We start from the raw sequence: 22,895 nt of genomic DNA on the forward strand, positions 1-22,895 counted from the left end.
TGTGGCTTCTTTTTCTGAAATGGATGACACAAATATGGTTGCCTTGTAGAAAAAAGATTGGAGTTGTGCCAGTTTACACACCATCCAAATGAGATATGCACACTTTTTCTCGGGGGCACCCTATGGCTCTAGTGAATAAAACTTTCGTGCACCAAAGCGCCAGCAGGGCTTTGAGATGGCGCACCATAGTGCGTGGTCTAAAGATGAATTTGTAGACAACTTGGTGTTATTCAACAGGCAGCAATGTACTGAAGAACATTTCCCTTTGTGGACAAAAGCCTGCCTACATCTGTGGGCTGACGTTCCTATTCTCGTTACAATTTCTCAACCAATTCTGGCAAGTACCTTGCTAAGCTGGTCTTGTCATTTCTCTAGCTATCCCTTGAAGTGATGCTGAAGAGATTTGGTTGAAATTTTTTGAAACTGAACAAGTTGAGAAATACAGTTTCTTTTTTCCCTACCCTCCTCACACAACTTGGTGAGGTTTTGACAAAGCTTCTTGGGTGCCCACTTAAAGGAACACTGAAGAGAAACACCAGCATTGTCTAATTACCTTGTCATATTGAAATCTAGACTATGAAGCTCATGTTGTCGGTTGTTTTGGCTGACTTATGTGAATTTTTTTAGAGAAAAGTGTGTTTGAAAGTGCCTACCATCCTCTCTGCCAATTTTCTGCCTATAGTTACGACATACTGGCAAGCTTGCAAAGTGAAATTTAGCCTGTTAGCGTTTTTAACAACTTGCGTGGATCAAACAAAAAGATAGTACGGTATTCCTGAAACAGTTGAAAATCAAAATTCTGAAGACTGGGACAGCTTGAAAACAAATTACAAGCCACTGTAACATCATTATGTTAGTCTGGAAGCCGCAAACAGCATTTCATTTTCTGTTCTGCCACCGTCTAGATAAAAACTTGACTTCTGCTGGAGAGTTGAGTGAAGCTACTTGTTATAACCACAAATACAATATCAACCATTTCGCGTCAGTGTTCCTTTACTTTGTGACATAACAGTAATGCACAGAACATGCATTATCGAGAGTGACACAGGCACAGCACTGCTGGGCACATGGGGAACAAGAAGGAAGGGAGGGGGGGGGGAGGACGTTTTTTATCACTATTTCTGCCCAAGTCTTTCCATTTGTTACTTTGATGAGTTCAAGCTGCTCCAGACAGCAAAAGACAGCAACATAGTGCCGTAACATCTTGCAGCCTTGCACATACTGCATGTTGACATCAAGAAGGAAACGTGTGCAGTAGCACCTACACATCAGCCGTCTGCTTTACGAGCCTGTACTTGTTGGCTATAAGGACGGCTCACTGAAACTATTCGGGCAGAGAAGCCGCCTTGTTTCTACAATTTCGACGAGACGCTTATGCATAGGTTAGTCGGTGGTGTGCGGAAACTGGCTGGCGATTACTATTTGCCAGGGCTCCTAGCTAGCATGACATGCCGGTCACTGATGCACGAATGAGTTTTAGAACGGCTGACCCAAGCACTTTGGGGCCTGACAGAGTAGCATCACCGCACGTTTTGTGCCTAAAAAGCACAGTAGTCTAAGGTACTTCAATTTATGTGCGTTAAAGGGAGAAAAAAAGCTAGGCACTGCAGTTGACCCTGAAAATGTATGCCAAGGGTAACTACACCACTCATTTTGGATAGCACTGCATGTACCTCAGAGGCACATATAAAATGTGCAACCAGCTAGTGTACAGGTAATGAAGGAGAGTGATAAAGAATGCCGTGCATCTAATACGTAATTTTAAGGTAGTGCTAGAATAATGAAGAAATGAAATGAGCATAATATGGAAAACGTCCCGATTTTCGTATGGAGAAAAGCCACCCCGCTGTCTTTGTAAGGAAGGTCAGTGCCACGTGTTCATGAGCTAGTGCCAGCTGACTCGTGGCACTGGTGCAAAGATACGTGAAACGGATAGCACACAAGCTTCCCAATGGAACGAAACAGGCAATCAGGAGTACAGCTTCTTTTACGACTGCATAAGAGCATGCCATCCAATCAGTTTAGTAGGGTATATATAAATGGAGGGAGTACTGCCGTATAGCAAATTAAAAGGGCAGTGGTATTTTGCATGTTTGTTGAATCCTTTTAAGGGTTAACACTGGTTGACAGACTGTTTGTTCGAAACTCCTCAATTTTTCATTTCACTTGCTTTATCATCTTTGACTATCCTTCTTTCATGCAAGGACAAAAAACAAAGTATGAACAATAAGATGGAAAACAAAAAACATGTCGGAATGGCTCGTGGTGACTCAAGAAATTACGCATTTCACCGAATTTCTTCCATCTTCGAGTGGCTTTGTCGGGCAGCAGCAGCACTGGCAGTCATTGTGGCCACTTTTGGGAGGTAACCCAAGCCTTTTTCTTTTGACAGAGCTGCTCATCAACTTTGAACTTCCATTGGGAAAAATATTTGCAGTTATTCCACAAAGTGGACCTGTATTCCACGTGATCATACTTTTCTACCATCAATGCTTATCTAATTATTCTCTTAATGTATGTGTTATTGTTTGTTTAATTACTTATGTTTTTGCCCACTTCAAAACGGCAAAATTGTGCACATTATTTTTCCGTGAGAGCAGTGACACTGACGTCATCGTTGGCACTGTTCCAACTTTTATCTCCGAGCTTCATCTTGGGCATAAGGCAAATGGGAGTGGTAGCGCTCAAGCAGGAAAAGCACCGCTTGGTTATGTGCAGTAGCAGACGATGCACTCTGAAGGCTCCCACGTGCAGTGCCACACATCAAATAACCTGGACGTTGCCATTATAGGGACACAACACTACTTCGTTGCCTCATGGGTACTTTCCGAACTATGCGGCAGGAGGTTGAGTAGAGAACGCTGGGGTAGTCGCACGGAGATGGTTACTTCGTGCAAGAGTTTCGTTGTAACCTGTGCAAGTACTTACTTTAATCCTCCTCTAGAAATGAAGGTCTTCCGATTTTCAGCACGGCCATACTGTCACGACCAGCGAAAATGATGGATACGCGAGGGCATTGAGAGAAGGACATGGTTGTTTACGTAGAGTTTCATACCTGTTTTCATTTCATTGTATGTCCATGTGCAGAAGACGAGTGTAAATTGTTTTACAGCAAAGCAGTGTACCTTTACCAGCCAAAAAAATTTTCATGTCCGTGTCAGCAGTAAACGCCAGGTTAAATAAACAAAACACAAAACTACTGGCACCGCCAGGAATTGAACCTGGACCCGAATGGAGTAATGGACCTACAGCCCGTCGTCTTACACACTAAGCTACGCCCACACGAGGAGACGGAGACAGACGGTGTATTCAACGAGCGCAGTGGTGGGTCCACCACCTGCACTCATATCAAAGCCCTCGTGTGAAGTGCAAACCGCATAAACTATGATAAGGGTCTTCATGGGGTGTGGATTAGTGGTGAACAGAACAGTGGCTGGGGAAAGTGCCAGGGCCTAGGTGGTGCCACATGAAACGAGGGAGGGGAGGCAGTGAGAGGCCCATAGCCTCACGCGCCATCCTCCTCCTCACCCTTTGCCAGACGCTTTTCTCCATTTTCTTTCTGCCATCGCTGCTGCGTTCGCTCACTTGGTTACGAAGACGCCACCCCCGCAAAACCCAGGTAATGGCTGCCAGAGCCTCTGGTTTCACTCTTTGTAGAGTCACGTGTGTGAGTTCAAGTGACAGGTAATCATGCAGTCAAACCACTGGAATGGAGCCAATATTTTTTTTTTTTTCGACATAGCCCCGGTATGGAACCAAATGGTAGCTGGTGAAGAGAATTCATTTGTGGTAAACCATCAACGTACCCAAGATTTTCGTCATACATACCATGCTACCTCAAAACACCTGGGGTAGCTGACAATGGGGACTCCAGTTATAAACTGCCAGTCTGTTTCCTGTTTTTTCTGTTTATCAGGTAACCTTTTTCGTGTCTTGAAACCTTGTTAGCCATTCTGAGCTGGGGAAATGATGAGCACTTTGTTGACGACTACGAACATCAATGTCGCCTTCTTTTCTTCAGCACTGCAAAGATTTTTGGGAGCCATCATGCCTATCTGTCATTGCTTGCAGCTAACGACTTTATAATGAGGGTACCTACATATTGAACGGCATGTATTTTGTTGAGAATTGCGAACTTCTACTTCACCTGTTTGCTTTCCTTTTGTGTGTGCTCTAATCATAACTGTGCTGTATCAGCACTGCGAGATTTTTTGGATCTGTTGCATGTTTCCATCATTCGTGGCTACAGAACTTGTTATATGACAAAATGAGAACTACTTGTTGATCAGCGAATCTCTTTCAGCAGTCATTGCTGAAATGAGAAAGTGAGAAAAAAAGCACTCGATCGCAGCAGTTGCCGTCTGCCCTGGCATCTGTTGGTTGCACTTCGCTTTGCATATGGACAATATGCTAAGCAGGACAGCAAACGCAGCTCTTGTGCACGCACGTAAAGAAATACAGGGACGGTGGTAAAGAAGCGCTGATATCATTTTTAGTGTCATTAGAGACCTGATATCATTTAGTGATATCATTAGAGACCTAAGACACAGCTAAAGCTGACAACAGTGTCAAACATGATGTCTTGTTAAACCAATTAACCTGTTTATCCCCCTCCCGTTTACTTCTTCGCTTGGGTTAAAGTTTTTGGCCGACTGTGTTTTGTTCTGTACAAACAGCGGGCTCTTGTGAGAGGGATATCTGCAAACTAGGGGTGTGTGCTTCAAGGGTGTGCTTTATCGCCATTACTTTTCAAGGACCGAATGAGTTCTTTTATACGTAACGAGGTGTGTTTATGCTGATGAAATCTTTGCATCAGCAAGCGACATTCATGGATTATGTTATTGCTTGCAGGCCTATATCTTCAGTTGGAGGCATGGCTTGACAGCATTCATTCATCACCAAGTATGCGAAAGAGTGTCCTGCTTGTCTTCCAGGTTGCAGGGCCAGTTGCAGTTTCTATGGCTAACAAGAATGAAAATGTTTTGCAGGTGAAACTCCCCGACATACTTGAGTGTTGTACATAGTTCGTCTTGATTGATGCCTAGCCTCCTTTACTACCAAGTTGGTGATAAAGGAGGCTATGCCTATACTAACTTAGCAGCCACTAAGGCGAAGACAGCTTTCAGTTGCACAAAGAGGTCGCGTGTAAAATAGGCAGAAATGCACCAAGATAGTCTTCTGCTGTCGTAGTGCTCCACATCCGGCCGATCACGAAATTTGGCTTCATCTTTCTCCGTACTGCCTTATGTATAAGCTGTGAACGTACTATCTGTTAAAACAGACACAGCCTTCATTTTTGCCCAGACCTACCTCTGTTCGGATCACCGAGCAAGAATATATAGGAGGCGAAACGGCCCATTGCGGCAAGCGACCAGGTAATGTCACAATGAAAACCAAGACAGACTGCCAAGCTTTGTAGCTACCACGGCAAAGGAGAGGGTAGTGGCACCTGATGGATGAAATGATAGCGGCCACAATTCATTCCGTGGCTGCGCAGTGCAATGACGGTCGCGGTGGCCGTGCAGTTTCTTCACCCGCGGCAGATGCCGCTAGCTTAACGTCTGATGAGCACTTGTGACATCTGGCCGTGCTACGAAGCTCCGTTTCCCCTCCTATCTTATTCTTGCTCCGTGGTTTGTATTGACCCAGGTTTTGTACTCGGAGGCACACATTCCAGAGCTCAGATTTGGATACGCATGTTTGCTGTTCAGGTTTTGCATGCAAGGTCCCACTTTACGCTGCCAAACCTATGGGTGCGCATGCTTCAGGTTCATTTTTTGCTTCTCTTTGGCTGAAGCAGTTTCACCAAATGCAGTTTGTACGTGTGCCTCGCTCATATTTCGCCAAACTTACATGGAAGTCATTTCAGTTCCTTCAATTGGGCGAGCGATTTTCTTTGCAACAGAAACCATCATATTGCCCGATTCTGGGGCAATTATTTCTGCACTACCCACCTCTTGTAAGTTGTCACTGTATGGCACACTGTCATTCTTGGTTGGCATTTTGAAAACACCAAAAGGCAAGGCCCTTGGGCCAGCAAGCCACAGCAATTCTTGGTGCCCTTTTTTGCACCAGTTTGTTCAGAAAGAAAGGATCTTACTGAATTTCCCGATACTTGTTATGTAGACATTCACCGACGTGATTCAATTAGCCTAACATAACTGAAGGATTGTTGCAGTGATGCAGATGAATTCTTTACATGTAGGCACCCTCATTCTTCTCTGCTTCAAATTTCATCACATAATTGTCCTCCCACTAGGAGCTTGATTGCCTCAAGAGCTATGCTTGCACACAGTTTGTCACTGTGCTCTCACTGTTACAAGTTCTTATTCCAGCTTTTAAAAACTGTGATCTCAGCCCAAACGTTTTTTTATAATCAGTTACTCATAGTTACAACGTAACAGTCAGAAGGCAAGCACTTTTGTGGAAGCAGCTACCACTTTAAGATTAAAAGGACGCAAAAAAACATCAATTACAGATGTTTTACTGAGGGGTGTGCTTTTAAGCACACAACTGCCATGAAAACAGGCAGACCAGGGCCCGTTTGCCCGTACGCATAAGTTCCCGATTAAGTTCCGGCTTACAAATAAGACGCCAATAAGTCGAAGTCGGTCACGGCAAATAATACGGTTGCCAGAAAACCCGACGGAAACTCTACCTTAATCGAGCGTTTGTATCAGTTTCGGGCACACGACCTATTGCATAGACAGCGCTGAAGTTGTAGTTGAGAACTTATTCCTATACTTATCGCGTTCGGGCAAACGGGCCCAGGAATATGGTTCAGCTGCACTTTCTGCACACCGATCCACATTCAAGAAGGCAAAGCAGAACACGCACTGGAAGGTCCCTCATCCTTTATTATTACACTGTGAAGATCTTAGATCATCCGGCGCAGCAGCCGGTTGATGAGGTCCTCCCGGTTGCCAAAGTCCCCGCCCTCGCAGTAGTGGTTGGTCTTCTTGCGCCAGCCGCCACGGGGGGTGTTCAGCTTGAAGTGCCACAGGAAGTTGTTGGCCTTCTTGAAGTTGGGCCCCACCGTGTACAGCTCGTGGATCAGGTCCTCGATACAGATGATGCCCAGCTTGCCTGAAAAAGGAGTGTGCGTGCGCACGAGCGTGAACAACCCCTCCTTCTGAACAGCCAACAGCAGATAATGATCATCATCATCATCACGAGACTGTGTCCACTGCAGGACGAAAGTCTCCCCCAAAGACCTCCAGCCACGCTTATTGAGTGCCAGCTGAGGCCATGTTCCCCCTCCCCCAAATTTTCATAACTCATCTCGCGAACGAGTTCCCCTAGTGCGTTTGCGGGGGCTATTGGCAGCCAGTCTGCCAAACTGATGGCCCACCTCTTGTCCCTCGCATTACGACCAGCCCATGCCCATTTCCTTCGCTTAATTTGAACCAGGATGTCCTCCGCCTTGGTCTGTTCCTTAATCCATGTGGCTGTTTTCCTGTACCTCAACGTGACCCCTAGCATTCAATATTCCATGGCCCATTGTGCCTATCTCTCAGTTTGGTTTCGTGTCATTTGGCGAGACCCAAGTTTCTGCCATGTAACTCATTGCTGGAAGAACGGATCGTTTCAATAGAAACTTTTTGCAGATAACTATGAAAGCATACCACAATTGACATATATGCAGGTAAACCTGAAATGTGCTCTGAACAAAGCATGCACACACAAAAACTTTGTGCTAGCATGGGGAAGACAACCACCACAATTTCCACCCTCGAAAACACATTAACAGGCGACAATGCAGACTTACCACCACATGTTTTGCTCTTCTCATTTATAATTTATCTTTTAGAACAGTTCCAGAAAGTTCACATTACGGTTTTGTGTGCCGAAGCCACACCTGGGCTACAAGGTGTGAAAAGGAAAGCCATTCATTTCAGAACTGCAGCCCCAGCCTGCAAGCATGCACACAGAGAACGAGCATTGTACGCACCCAGCCGCTTCTCGATGACCGAGTTGTCGGACAGGGGCACCCGGCGGTCGTCCACGCGGCCAAAGCCTCGCTTGTACACCATCTCGCGCACGCTCTTCAGGTTCGGGTAGCTGCAAACCAAGGCAGGAAGGAGGCACAATAAACAGGGTTGCCCACTGATAATGTTCCCCCAAAACTGAGGCAAACTTAAACCAACCACAGTGACACAAACTTGAGCAAAATCTAATTTAGTGTCGACTTTCCGCCCAGTCTACTGTTGGGTGCAAGCCTGACCCCCCTGAAACACCTACCAGGATGTCCAATATGTTGACGTGCCCCAATATCACACCAAACACACTTGCACAGTCACTATGGCCAACCACCGAGGAGACAAGTCAACCGCAGGCAGCCTCAACACCCAACACGCCACTAGTCACTGCGCCTGTCCCCACTACTCCCCGTGATTTATCATAAAATGGCAGATGGCGCCTAAAAATTTACTGGGAACTACAGAGCCGCTAGCAAAATCAGCCCATACATAAAAGGATGATCGCGGCAACTTGTTTGTTTAATGGCGCAAGGGCTGCTACACCAAAGAGCCATACGAAATGCACAAAACCAAGCCTTCTGTGCATGCAAGCTCTTTCAGTGGCACAAATCCTCCAGTGGTCAAAAACAAGGTGGGCTTAAAGGGGCCCCTCGGCACAATTTGACCGGTGCAAAAAAACCTGCGCAACATTTAGATTATGCTGCCAACTCGTACACTTGCACAGGAAGCGGTAAGCAATCGTATCGCTAGAAAGACGAAAAAAAAAAAAAATTTCCCTCGTTATGCACAGCTTTAATTGCGTCCTTACAGCGTTGGCCGTCCTGTTGGCTACTGCTGGTCAACACCCCGGTTTATTCTCACATGTTAGACGTCGTCGGTGCTGTGCACCAACCTCTTCAATACCTGAAGCTGTACGTAGTTTTGGTGCTTCTTGTGTTCCAAGTGCACGCAAATTTGGAACGACGAACTCAATATTCTCTTTCGATCGATTATGAGCTTCAATGCGCCTACACTACACAGGCCATGAGGAGCACCACAGTGGAGGACTCTGGAATAATTTAGATTACCTAGGGATCTTTAACGTGCACCGAAATTTCGTACACAGAGTCTTACACTTTTTGACTATCAGAAAAGTGGCCACCGTGGCCGGGTATTGAACCAGCATCCTTGAGCTCAGCAGCACGCCTTAGCTACGGAGCCACTGCGGCGGGTCACCATCAATCGAATGACTTGACAAGTGCTTATCGCTTCAAAAAACACCCTACCAGCCTGAAGGCACGTTCACACTTGCAATGAAGTGACGTAATTTCTGCCGCGGTGACAAAAATTGGTCCAGACCAAACGACAAAAAGGCTCACTGCGTGACAAAGCGAAAGAATTCCCATCGCTTTCGTCGCAAGTGGGAACAGGCCCTGGGTGCGCACTTACGAGCACACACCAATGCCCGTTTTGTTTTACACCACTGAAAAAAGAGTACTACACATTGCTATATCTATATATATATATATATAAAAAAAACCTTGTGCGATATCGAAGGCAGCTAAGGAGAAACGTCACGAGCTGCCTTTTCCTGGGAGAACAGGCGCAGCCTTGGCCATGTATACTAGTCCACGGCTGAGTTTAGAGCGAACGATTATGCGGGATTTCTCATCTCGCATAGTATGGTGATGCTGGGCGGATATGTATAATTCTTGCGGGAGAAGATTGCTGGGACAACAGACTACCCCCCAATGCACTCCGCATAACAGTGGCAAGTGCTGCAGGGTCCCTTTAAAATCAGCGAGCAAGCATGTACGGCAGTTCGTCACTTTCCCCAAGTCCAGATACAGGGATCAGGGAGAGTTCTCATGAGCCAGCTTGATGTGTGCACTCTTTTCTGACCAGGCCAGCTCTGGTTGCAAAACTGCTGGCTGGTTAAGGGACATTGGTGCACTAGTGGTCCGACGTCACGGCCACAAGGGGGAACTCAAGACGGAAACAGACCAAAGGCGCGATTTCAGAAAACCAACACGTGCCCTCCCGAGGTAATTGCGACACAATGAGTCGGAATCGCAAAGCAGTCCACCTGCCAACGTGCCTTCAAAGTGTTGAAGGGACACTAACGGCTGAATGAAATTTCGTTTTAACTGAAAGATCATGCTTCGTAGCTCTCTCAGCTTTTGTTGACGTGTTATTTGCTGAAAAATAAAGCAGACGTTTTTCTCACCTTCCTCCGTTCAATTTTTTCGTGACATAGCCATTGCGTCACACTAGAAGCGAATCCCATGTGGTAGAGAGCCTAAACGCTGGCATCTGTAGCGGCCAACTCCATGTCGCCTCCACCATGTTCATGTAACCTCCCCCCACTTTGAACAGCTGGTAACCCTATGTACTGCTGTTAGCCAACAATCCGGAGGGGACCATAGCTGGCACTTCACTCTCTAGCTCCAAGTTTCATTTCAGCCTGCTTGCAAGGGACCATGAAGGCAGGCGATCCAAGAGTTCAAAGTTATTCTAACATGTAGCACTGTGTCAACAAAGAAGCAATCCCAAAAGCAACGCTGTCCACGTTTCACACACTCGACCCCTTTCAAACGGTACGAAGCCTCTCTGCGTGGCGCATGCCGAACGCAACAAAACGAGGCCCAACACAGGCGCAGCGCACTCACCCCCAGGTAATGTACGGCTCGGCGATCCTCAGCATGTGCAGTGTAGCCTTGTTGAGCTTCACGAACGTGGCGTTGTTGATCTGGCGCAGGCGCAAAAGCTGCAGCACCTTCCTGGGCTTGGGGCTCACACCGTTGATACTGCACACAGCGGAACAGCACGGTTAGGAACCACGCGACTGCTACGTAACAACAGTGCACTCAACACGAGGCTCCAGAAAACGCCCGAATAGACACTGCACTAAGGCTTCGCCCCTCACCCTCTGATACGAATGACAACGGCCAGCTTGGGTTCGGCAGGAACGTAGAAGTTGCCCTTGTTCCTCGCCGCGCGCTTGAGGCGGATGGTGTCGCGCTCCTGTCGCCGGTACTCCTTCACGTACTGCTCGGCCCGCTTGAAGTACTCGAGCCGCTTGGCGCGACGCACCTGCGTAGCAGCACGACACCAGGCACGGTGATGTTACAGCGACACGGGAGTACGGCGACCACACAACCGACGGTACGATCACTCACCTTCCGCTGCTTGATCGCATTCTCAAGCTGCTTGACTTTAGAGATGGCCCGCTGCTTGCGGCGCTTGAGAAGGGTCTCCGGAACTTCCGGGAGCTTCTGTTTTTCGGGTTTGGCTGTCGTGCTGCGCACACAATCGACACACGTTGCGATTCATTAGCCCCACTGTGTGAGAGACGACATTGGCGGCTCACGATTTCTACAGCCAAAGGAGCCATCGGAGACGATAAATCAACACACAATCGATTCACACGAGTATTGCGGTTTCCGAATAACACACCCGCAGTGCTTGAAGGTAACATTTGTGCACGATGTAGGCAGATTTCGTAACGAAAGGCTCGCATACTTACGTCGGCGCCATGGCTAGCTTGTAAAAGAGCACATCCGGGGATTGACGGCGCCGAGAGCAACTAAAGCGCCCCTGTGGCCGTTCAGGGAAGCTTTCAATAGCGAAAACTCAGAAGTTCTTCCCGGGATCAACAGATGGCGCTGCAGTCGTCCGTGACGTCACTGACGTCATCATTGTCTTTAACATGGCGATACAAGTAGCGATAGTGCGCGACGCGGCTGTTGCTGCTGTGCAAGTGTAAACATTCGGATTAGCGCAGCACCGGTGACTGCAACTCCACGGTGCTCCTCTTGCGCCGCTCGCCATCGCTCCTTCGCGCAGTGCGGCCGGTGCTTGCGGTGCATCGCGCAGTGCGCCGCACACCTGAGATCCTCTGGCGCTGGTAAAAAGACAAAAAGAGACGCATCGGCCGTGTTTCGGCGTGCATCGAGCGCCTTGCCTCGGAGGACGTCGTCGTCGGGCTCGGCCTCGGCTCGGCGCCGCCAGAGCCCCTCGCCCGCCGTTTTCCATGCTGCGTGCGTCGGCGCAGCGGCGACGCGACCTTGACGGCTTCGCCCCCGAACCGGAGCGGCCGAGACAGGGCACCTGTCCAGGCGGGTGCGCTTGATCGCCCGATCGCCGACGCCGCGGAAGTCGCGCACGTATGATGGTGCTCGAAACTGCTGCTCGCGAAACCACCGCGCCGCAGCTGATCTCCACGCATCGCCGCGCGTCGCTCTAGGGATAGACGTCCGGGAAGGAACTTCGCTTTGGAGCCTTCTGCGGGACTCGGAGAGCCATGTCTTCGTCGGGACCGACGCGCCAGAGATCGTTCCGCGACCGGCTTCACGGCATCGGCCTGTCCTGGCAGTGAGTACCTTTCTCCGTCGGTGTTGTTTCCGTGCGCGCATCGGCGTCGCCATAGGCCTAATGATCTAGGTGGGTCCGGTTTAGGGTCCCTGCAAGCTGACGCTTCAATTTATGACCGGACGTGGACGCCAATTGCCGTCGCGTGACTGAATCGTGGGCCGCTGTCCCCCCTCTTTCTCGCCCCCTCTTTCTCGCCCCCTCTGTCGAGTTTGTTACGCGACGCGTGCAGCCGTCGTTTGGCCGGCGACACGGCCAGTGGAGAAGGCTGTCGGGATCAGTGGACGCGAGAGCCGAGAGCAGGCAGGCGCGATAGCGCTGCAAGGCGGGCGAAACGGAACTCACGAGGAAGACGACGAAGTTGTCGTTCCCCAGTGTCGCGAGCCATCTTGGGCCCAGCGCGGTGCCGTGCCCTGTCCGGGTTTGCGAGGGCGGCGCGAGTTCACCATGGCCCGCCGGCATTACTCGGTGGAGCCGGGGCCGGCGCGTTTCGGGCTCGTCCGGCCGGCTGTCTTCCTCCGCTGATTGGTGAGCGTTGCGGCGAAGCGTGCCCTACGGGCGACTCTGCCCTGACCACCGGGCGCTTTCGCGTGAGTTTCGCGCACCGGGTATGCCGCGGTTACTTCGGCAGCAAGCAGTTGTTTACGCTGCGATAACCTGGTTTTAAGAAGTTACAAGTGACAGTGTGCGCTTTTGAGACCAGCGTGTAGTGAAATTACACCGATGGGCGCCTGTTGTGCTTGACGTACCTCCTGTTACGGGAAGAAGCGCAGCTTGCCAGTTTGTACATTTTGAAGAAAAACAACAACAAAAATGGGGATCTGTGACGTCTGCGTTCTGTTAAAGGAACATAAATGTGCGCCGAAATAATTGCTTCAGCTGCCCTCCTCCGAAAGCTGCGTACGTTGAGTTCAGCTTTTTATCCCACCTGTTTTTTCAACGATGGCAGCAGCTGTACGAAGCATAATTGAATATATTTTTAATCATTCAGCTGCACGTAATGAGTTCACAGAACGTCGAAAGCGTCACGGCGTTTCCTTTACAACGTTTTGAGGCATGAATATTGCCTTTGTGTTGAGCGCCGAACTGCGCGCAGATATCTTATCCTGCGCGGATCATATTCTTGCAGGTGGTAAAACGCCATACATCTTGTTCGATTGGGAAAGACAGTGACGCGCTTTTCACTTACCTAGATTATTCTGACTTGATAAACTATGCTCTAGATCTAATTCGATGTTTCTTGAAACGACCTTATAAATACACGCAAACCATACGCTGCGCCGTTCGATTCGCCAACTGAGACTGCGCATGTCAACTTGTTAGAATGTTTTTTTTGCCTCCTGTTATTTTGAAAGTCATTCCTGGAATACAATTACGCTGAAATAAACGTTGTTTTCTGTTTTAGGCGAGTCGATATATCTGTCTTCGCGACAATAGGTATAGGCATCATTGTCATACCATTTCGCCGCTGCCATCATAAAGCTTGTATAATTTTTCTTTGTTTGGTTTGACGGGGCAAAAATCTGGCCGTTATCATTTAAAAATTGGGAGACCGCTGACGTATTTCAGAATATAACTGTATAATCATTTGAAGCCTTACACAGCTCAATCGCCGTTAGCGTGCTGCTGCGAACCATCTTTAATGAACTGATGCCAATCTCCCTTGGCTGGCATCATCGCCATCATATCCCGTGCCGCATTGGCGCACACACTGCTTTTTCCACTTCACCTGTTTCCCCTCGTTGTTCCATTAAAGGGGCCATCAAGACAAAATACAAGTGTGGTTCATTAGAACGACTGCTTTGTTCTGATAAGTGATACCAATTTTATAGCAAACTTCGAAAAAATAACAGAAATATTAAGGACAACATGCGAAGCAGTGGCGACCCCCTAGCCACTTTCCGGCAACTTTTCTATGACGTCACAAAATTAGGGTTACCACCTTTCCCCGAAAAAAAAAAACGGGCGTTCCCGGGGGGGGGGAAGGGGGGATATGTGTTGAAAAAAGACGCCATGTTTTTTAACATGCAGTGCCATTTACTGTAGTGTTTTCTTAGAGAGAAATCAACATAACGTTTGTACTGAAAGTGATTGAGAGCTTGGTTAATCGCTCTGCATGTGACCGCGGCGGTAGAATTTCGTTATTTTGTTCTTCCCTTAGGTCCCCCTCCATCTGAGGCAGCGCGCTCGCCCGCGTATTTTCTCTGCTCGCGTGTCTTTGCGCAGCTTGTCGACACGTATTTATCGTCTTACATGTTGAACTGACGCTTATAAAACGCCAAAACGGACATAATCACGGCACAAAAGCCAAAAAACCGGCTGATGACGGCCGGTTTTAGATATGGACCGGCAACCGGCCCGCTGTTTAAAAAACCGGTCGGGCCGGTCCAAAACCGGGAAGGTGGCAACCCTACACAAAATACTGTTTCTGCGATTGGCGGCCGCCGAACTAACTCATCGCTACGACACATGACTGACGGTTGTAGTGACCCCTCTAGTTCCGTCTGATGGTATCATTGAACGCTAAATAAGTGTAGTCAACACACCGGAAATTGTTTTTATCGCTGGTCCATATGACGTCACTCCTTCCCATACCACGTCACTGTAGCGCACAATTTGAAAGTTGTTTAATACATATTGCGTTTTTTTTTTTCGGTTAAAAATCGTCTTTCGGCTGGAACGGAGCTCAGTGAGGTACTGAAGCCTATTTCTCAAATTAAAACAAATTTGTATGTTGTCTTCCTGGCCCTTAAAAACGACCTCGGTGGTCGCTCCTCTTTCGCCTTGAAAAGCCAGCTTTGTCTCTGGGAATCGACGGATCCCACAATAACATTTTTTTTTTTTGCGCTCGTTGCTATTAGATTTACTTAGGAGGTTAACGCGCTAGGTTCGGCTCACCTAATACCCGACTCACCCCGAACCTGCGCTATGAGTCGTAGTTGAGGGCTCCGGATTATTTTTGAGCGCGGCTGCTGCTGCGATGTTGCGTCCACATATGCTACTGAAGGCCAACCAAAACTGCGGGCGAGATGTTTTTGTGAAGACGAGGCTTTGGGTTTTATTTTGTATGATGCACGCGTCATGAAACGTATCGGTCGCAATGGGAATTAAGCGCGTGCAGAAGGTTGGCTCATCGCCTTTTTTTTTTTTTTTTTGCGGATTTCAGCTGCGTTTGTGCTTTCGCCTTCGTAGGAAAAATGGGGGCGAAGAATAGGTTCAGACATTTCAAGATAGGAGTGGACAGTGATTTCCCTACACCCCCCCCCGCCCCCTAGGGTGTGTGTAGACCCCCCCTAGTTTTTCTGGACCCCCCCCCCCCCCTTGAATCCCCAAATTTCACTCTTGTCAGTCCTAGTATGGACCTTTTCCACTTCGACTGAGGCCGCCTTTGACTTGAACTAAGTCCAGTAAACACACATAAAATTTACTTTCTTCATTGATTCGATGCCGTTCTTTGTTTACAACCGTAATCTTTGCAGAAGCTCTTTCAGCATGTACATTTAAAATGGGCAATTTGGCCAGGCGAAGCGCTACGGAAGCTAATCCTGGCGTTTTAATAAATCGGGAGCGTACAATCGGTGCCTGATTTATAAGTGCTGCATAATTCGTGCACTACCTAAACATTTTTTCAAGAACTCAAATTTCGTCACTGGCCCTGGTAACAAGTTCGAAAATGTCCTTATACGTTGAAAAATGGCGAGAAATAAAAAAAAAAAAAAAACAACTGAATACGGACCTTTCATGGTAAAAAATGAATTTCTCTAAATTTGTTTTTTTTCTTAGATTGAATAAAAGCACCGCCTGTCAGGTGCATATATATGTATATATAGAAAATGAAAAACGTACGTCACGGGGATGATCGTTTGGTTAACAGACGTCAATTATTTAACTAGTGGGATAAAAAAAACAGCGTTTCTAGTTTATGACCCCCCCCCAGAGCCATTGAGACACCCCCCCTTGATTCGATGCCTGGGGAAACCCCTGGGAGCGGACTCTACGGGAGGAACTATGAGAGAAACGTGACGTCTTATACATGGGCGACGTAAGAGAGTATGTTACCCAAAGCCCACAAGCGTCTCTGACCAGTGGGGTATTACTGTTGGAGCGTGCCGGACGGTTTGGCAGGATCAAGGGAGATGAGTTGGGTCAAAGAATTCTCTCTCGCTGACAACTTTTGGCATCGCGGTTAACACTCGCGAACGTGTCAAAAATCTGATAACTTACCGCATTCGGATATCCTGGTCAAAATGATCGCTCTGAGCGGCGTCAACCACGCGCCATTTTAAATTACTTTCGTCTTTTCATCATCAGCAGTCTATCGGTGTCCACCGTAGGACGAAGGCATCTCGTCTTTTAGTAATCGCCAAATCGTCGTTTTGAATTGCGGGCATTGTCGGCGTCGGGCAGTCATGCTGTACCAGGAAACCGTCGTGGCAAGTATGCATTGCAAGGGATGGCCAATGAGTGCTTTTGCACATCCTCGAGTTTTGGCACGTGGAATGCCGTTGAGGGACGTATAGAGTATCCAGCAAAACATGTATTTATGATTAACTGTTGCGCTCTAGCGAAGTTTTGATCGATGGAATGGCTACCAACCCAATCAATTTGCGAACCGTTTCCTGCGAATGAGGGCAAAGGGAGGTCCGTCAGGCCGATGTTCGTGTCTCCAAATAGTTGACGGCTCATGACAGGACTTCCGCGACGACGGTACCATCCGGGGGTGGCGTGCTCTCTCTGTAGAGAGCTCGCAGGTGGTGGGAGCCAGGAACTATATTGCACATCTGCTGCCCCTGCTTCTGGCAGGTTTGATGTAAAAAATTCTGCCAAAAGTAAAGATGTTGCAAAAAACACTTTAGCAACAATAGCTGCATATACAACATGCAATATTAAGAATACAGAAATAGCATCACTTGTGCATATTTCCGTGCTGTGCGCTGACTGCGAGCTGCTTACTGGCGAAGGCTGTCCGAACGTGTTCAAGCAAGCGGTGCCTTGCGATTCGCGATCTATGTGCCGTAAGGCGCAGTTTCAAGGCAAGGTCTCGAGTGCCAGCGTTTTTCCTGCCTGAATAAATCCGCTCACGGAAAGTCGAGTGTAGTACGTTCGTCTGTCCCGCAGGTCCCTTCCCCTTCGACGTAATCGTTGTAGACGACGCAGTCACGGTGCAATTAGTGTGTTCGGTATTGAAAGTGCCGTTGTTGTGCTGGTGGAGCGCATTCCTCCACAAGATACGCAGCTACGTGTTACTCCTCGGTCCCCCACCTTATGGTTCTTGGACGTGCTCCAGAAACACCGTTCGTCCTTCGCAAGATTCCGCGCTTCTTTGCTTCGTTGATTAATCGTGCAGCCATTTAGTTTAACTTTATCTTTTTAACTTTAACTGTTTTATCTGAAGTCTTGCTATTCAGAACATTCTATCTGCGGCGGACGTTCGTCGCAGTTATGTATGGGCGTTGTCATCGCTTGGCTGTCATTGAGGTGGCAAGGCGGGAGACGAATTGTCGTTCGTTTTAGTGAAACACCTAAACCGGCGTTCATATTCTCTTGTGTCATGAGCCATCTCGACCAGACGGGCTTCCGCGTCAAACATTTGATTCCACATGGCCGGAATGTGTGTGGTCACATTGCGAACGAATCATACAACGCAGCACACCTATGCGCTTTTTTACATCATCACACATATGCAGATCTGTGTGTTCACTGCATTTAGTTGTAACCAAATAGGTGATGCAAGCTGGGCGAGTTGAAATTACTTTTTAAATCGGGCCAGCTCGACAGAAACGGAGACGCAGCGAACATCCCCAGGTGGTCGAAATTAATCCGGAGCCCTCCACTACGGCGCGCCTCATCTCCTGCGTTGCGTCGGCGCGTTAAACACTAAAATCAATCAATCAATCAATCAATCAATCAATCAATCAGGTGCCGTGAAGATCACGCAGGGACAGCCGCTCTCGTGGTGTGTTCTTCGCTGTGCGTTCATTTCTGTCGCGCTGGTTACCAGAGCTCGAAGTTTGGGTACCCGCGGCTTTTCGGAGAGCCTTCCTTCTGGAGCCGCAAGAAGTAACAGGAAGGGCACCGCAGCGCCGCGCGGCAGCGGCGCCGCGTACACGCGTTGTTGTGGTCGGGACGGTGAGCGTCCTCCGCTCGGTCGATCTCGCCGGAGGAACGGCAAGTGGCCCAATGAAGCGCGCAAGGAGCTGGTCCGCGCGCGGTGGCGAGAGAGCGGGGGGCCGGCGACCGTGTCAAGGCTGACCGCGCTCTGGCATCGAGGCTAATGGCGGGACGCCGACCTCGGCGGCGCACAGTGTGTGTGTGTGTGTGTGTGTGTGTGCAGCCATTGTGAAATGTATTTACGAGTCGTTCAGCATGTTTGCTGAGACCGAAAACACCACAAGATTGTGTACGCAGTAAGGAAATGAAATTAATGTGTCGTCTCACGAAGTTATAACCCGTACTTCGCTTGAGCGTGTATACGTGCTTTCTCTCGTTTCCGTCGCCATTGTTTATCTAATTAGTGCGTTAGCTTTCATGCACCCGCGACGCGTATTTACAGGGTTGGGGCATATTGTTCGGCCGGCTTCTTGGCGATGGTGACGCCGCTGCACGTGGCGTTAGGCCTAACATCGGGCGGCCGCATACCCGCGTTCGCAGACAATGAGACATGTACTTGGCATTTTAGCTGCGTGTGTACTTATGCCTTCGCATTAAAAAAAATGTTTCTGTGGTAATTTCGCTGCGCGTGCGACGTTTTTATACGGGTGAGGTGGCTAATACGGGAACTTCCAACGCTTCCTCATCCTTTCCAACTGGTCCGTTCTTTGTTCAGTGCTCACCTGTAAAGTGGCCGACGACATGACGCATCGTGCAGAGTAAGAGGAACGGCCCGCCATATCAGGGATAGCCGCACCAGAAGTTTTTAAATGCAGAACATTTCTTAGCCTCGCCTATTCCTGCGTCGGACGGTGTCAACAGCTCCGCGTCCGCAGCAGGTGCGCCTCTCCTTCCCTCCTCTCTCTCAACAGCAGCTGGCGCGCGCATGCGTCGTAGTCAGCCTGTTCGCTCCGTCGCGGTCTCGGCGTGATAGCAGCGCGGTGAGGCGTGGAAGGGCGCGCGCTGCTTGCGCATGCGCGCTCTCCCCCCCGTACTGCTCTCCCTCTACTGCGCGCGCTGCAAATATAGCGGCTAGCGGTCGCTCGTGTTTCAGTCACTGCGTTGCTCCTTCCTTCCTTGGTTGACGCTCGTGCCCACGTTTACTCGTGTCTGCTACTCCAGCATCACGGAAGAAGCGATGGAAGCAACACTGCCTTCAATCAGTACTGAGGCCCCAATGCTCTGCATTTACTCGTGTTCCCCTCGCGGGAAGGCGCGGGAATTTTTTTTGCTGCTTGCGTTGCTTCGTCCTCGGCCATTCATGCTATTTTATACTGCTACAAAAGTTCAACTTCATCCCGTTCGTGCTTTTAGTTTGTGCCGCTGTGCTTGTTCAAAATGGGCTTCAACACTGTAGAAAAAGCGTTCCGTCACGGCGTTCTTTTAATTTATGTAACCACTGAAATCAACCCAAACGAACAAAAACATGTATTATACATCACATTTCCTTTAGCTTTTCGGGGCTGATATAACCGTCGGTAATTTTTTTTTCTTCGTGCATCTTGCTCGTCCTCGGAAATGAGGTTCTTGCCCTCAACTTCTGCAGCAATTTCTTCGTCGGTCGAAGCGTCACCTTGTGATGTTCTTATAACTTGTCGAAGGTGGCGTATGCATACATGAAGTGTGCCGCCATCCTCGATCTTGAAAGACACTAAACCAGTACCAATTTGCAGCTTCGACTTGATTCCGGGTACACTGTAACCTCCAATTCGACGAGAAACTTGGCAGGGCATTTGTTAGATCCTGTGCGTAGAATTAGTCATTTTTGGTCACGTGATGTCAAGAGCGTAGTGATATTCTATGGACTGGTGACACAGTAATTTCAACACGCCTGTTTTCGGGGTTGCTGCGATTCGCGTTACTTGCAGGAGAAGGAATTCTCGCGCGAAATAAGGGGCTTGAAAAAAATAACACGGATTTATATTTGGCATGGAGACTATATTTGAAAGTTTGAATTAACGTTCAGTCTATTCGAAAATGACGGGAGTTCGTCCGTCCTTCTTGTATTATTCTTGCAGCTTTCCCGCTTAAGGCCTTGTACATGTCCAAGGGACATACCAGCTGTTTCCTTCGCAAATTTACTTCGGCATTTGTATGCATAGGTTTTGGGGGGTGACCCGAGGGTCACGCCGTCTTGTTGCAAATTCGAATAAAAAAGGGGGGGGGGGGGAAAGAGGCTGACAATTACGATACTCCCTAATGCGAAATTTGTGCGCAGCGCACACTGCAGTTTTCTCGGCCATGGCACATATTCGCAGCGTCTCAAAAAGTGATCGCGTGATTGGCGAACGCACGGCGGCGCGCGCTACTCTGCCGTTTTCTCGCAGCGCGTCGCCGCCGCCGAGCATGTCGTTGCAAACCGAGTTCGAACTTCCCGCGCAAATGTCGCGTGGTTCGGATGAGCCGCACATAGAAAGTACCGACGAGGAGGACGCTGAAGGACCTATGCACGTGCATCCAGCAGCGCGTGCTGCCCTCCCCCTTACACTTTCGCCACACCTTCCTCCTCCGTTTTCCTTCTGTCTTTGGGGTTCCCTTCGTTCTCTTGGTTACGAGGCCGACGAAGCTGCAAACCGTAGCGGACGCGTAAGTGGCGCGCACTAAAAAAAAATACAAATAAAAACGCGTGCTACGCCGTTACCGCCTCCGTTGTAGTTCAGGGTAATTTTTTTTTATATGACAGCTTAACTGTAGTCAAAAGTGGCGACCGCGTCACGACTTGTGGGCTTTGTTTTCGTGTGCAATGTATATTTCACTTCGTCAGTGGTACACACCAGCAAAACTAAGCTTTCCCGGCAGTTATTATTAGCCGTATATGCACACAGCGTGCCGGCATTCTTGAGTCAACAGAACGGAAAAGTCAAGAAAGAAGCTTCACTGCAGTATGCACACACCGAGTAACCAGAAGGGAAGGGTAAACGGAAGCGTTTACATAAAGGGACACGCCGCCGCCGTTACGATGCGTTTACGGCTTGCTCAGCGGGCGTAAATGTGCAACGCGTGTTCAGAATCGTGTCCGCTTCGCGCCGCAGCCGTTTGCGTCGAGGGATTCCTTGTGACACCGCATTCGTGTACCGACCGTATAGTACATACTACCGGAATGGGATTCTAAGTGCATCGGGGAAAAAAGGAATGCTTGCTCGTTTGAGGGGAATTTTCGTGTTGAGGCAATGTCTTTATTCTGAAAATAGTAATTTTTCTTCTTTCGAAAATTCTCTTGAGTAAAACAGTTTCTAATAAACCCGAGCATAGTAAGCGGGTGTTCTAACACGTAGCGTTATAGGTCCCGTGTTGGTGTAAATCCGGCGTCGCTGACAGCGTCGACCCTCGCCAAAAAATGTTCCATCCGGTCCTAAAGAAAGCTGAGAGAAGCGCAAAGGCTAAATGTGCGGCGAGCCTTCGCTGAAAGTGCGTCCAATCGATGGTGAAAATTTTAGACCCAAATCGCAAGCGAAGAGTGAACCCACGCAACGATTTTTCGCGCACTACGTAAACGCATCTACGAACGATCTAAACGTATGTCGATACGTGGTTCATTATGAGATAAAGATGTATACAATCGTACTCCTTCACGATCGAGGCGTGTGTCGTCTTAGATAGAACCGTTCCTTTTTCGCGATTTTCAACCAACCGTTCCGACAAATGGGAGCCCGGATTCACGCACGCGTCGTGCGTCCAGAAATCTTATCAGAGCTTTTCGGTCGACCGACTGGTTTATCGGGAAATGCATTAGTTTCTTGAGAGGGCGCCACAGGCCCCACTAAGAAAGCTGTCGCTTTAAAAATCACCGTAAGCGAAAAATCGGTAGCGCCAACTCCCCTCGCCCACGTACTGAAACCCCCGGGATAGTAAGGTGCTGCCCCGGCAGATGCCGTGCGAGAAGGAGCGGAAAGTTTTCGCGACGCGAACGGGGCCCATGGTAATGCCGTCCTGTTCCACGCCCGAAAGCGTCCTCAAGTTTGTTTGTGCTTTCTTTTCATTTCAAACGTGTCTCAACTCGATATTTGTATGCATTGGTCATTAAACAGGAACACAAGTCTAATTGATTGATTGTAGGGTTTAACGCGCCGACGCAACGCAGGCGATGAGGCGCGCCGTAGGGGAGGGCTCCGGATTCATTTTGACCCCCTGGGGGTCTTTAACGTGCACCGAAATCTCGTGCACACGAGCGTTTTTGCCTTTCGCCTCCGTCAGAAAAGCGGCCGCCGCGGACGGGAATCGAACCCGTGACCTCGGGCTCAGCAGCGCAACGCCTTAGCCACCGCGGCGGGTGAACACAAGTCTAGCCAGAGGATTTCAATCTACGAACTGGCCATGTTTTTTCTCGCAATTCTTTGCACGAAAGAGTAAATCCTTTAAATTTTTTTTGAACATGTGTACGTTGCCCGATTTCACAATAGACCTAGTAACTGTGAT

The 22,895-nt window shown here is 48.8% G+C and overlaps 2 protein-coding genes across 2 annotated transcripts in view; one reads left to right on the plus strand and one right to left on the minus strand.

Annotated features, from left to right (window-relative positions):
* Positions 1 to 6,837: 6,837 nt before the first annotated feature.
* Rpl7 (ribosomal protein L7) lies at positions 6,838 to 11,597 on the minus strand. The gene is made up of 6 exons (XM_077704986.1): positions 11,485 to 11,597; positions 11,138 to 11,258; positions 10,885 to 11,051; positions 10,628 to 10,765; positions 7,952 to 8,061; positions 6,838 to 7,086 (listed from the first exon to the last, which is right to left on the minus strand). Exons 1-6 carry the CDS (start codon positions 11,493 to 11,495, stop codon positions 6,878 to 6,880), a joined length of 756 nt encoding a protein of 251 aa, XP_077561112.1. The 5' UTR covers positions 11,496 to 11,597; the 3' UTR covers positions 6,838 to 6,877.
* A 47-nt stretch (positions 11,598 to 11,644) lies between these two features.
* Positions 11,645 to 22,895, plus strand: part of Mtd (TLD domain-containing protein mustard) — a 190,968-nt gene continuing 179,717 nt past the window's right edge. Inside the window, exon 1 of the mRNA XM_077704981.1 lies at positions 11,645 to 12,332. Coding sequence (XP_077561107.1) covers positions 12,262 to 12,332 — 71 coding nt within the window. The 5' untranslated portion in view covers positions 11,645 to 12,261. The remainder of the gene's footprint in view (positions 12,333 to 22,895) is intronic.

The sequence above is a fragment of the Haemaphysalis longicornis genome, unplaced genomic scaffold, assembly GCF_048455015.1.
Source record: "Haemaphysalis longicornis isolate Haplotype H1 unplaced genomic scaffold, Haemaphysalis longicornis Haplotype H1 scaffold_3, whole genome shotgun sequence".
Taxonomy (NCBI): domain Eukaryota; kingdom Metazoa; phylum Arthropoda; class Arachnida; order Ixodida; family Ixodidae; genus Haemaphysalis; species Haemaphysalis longicornis.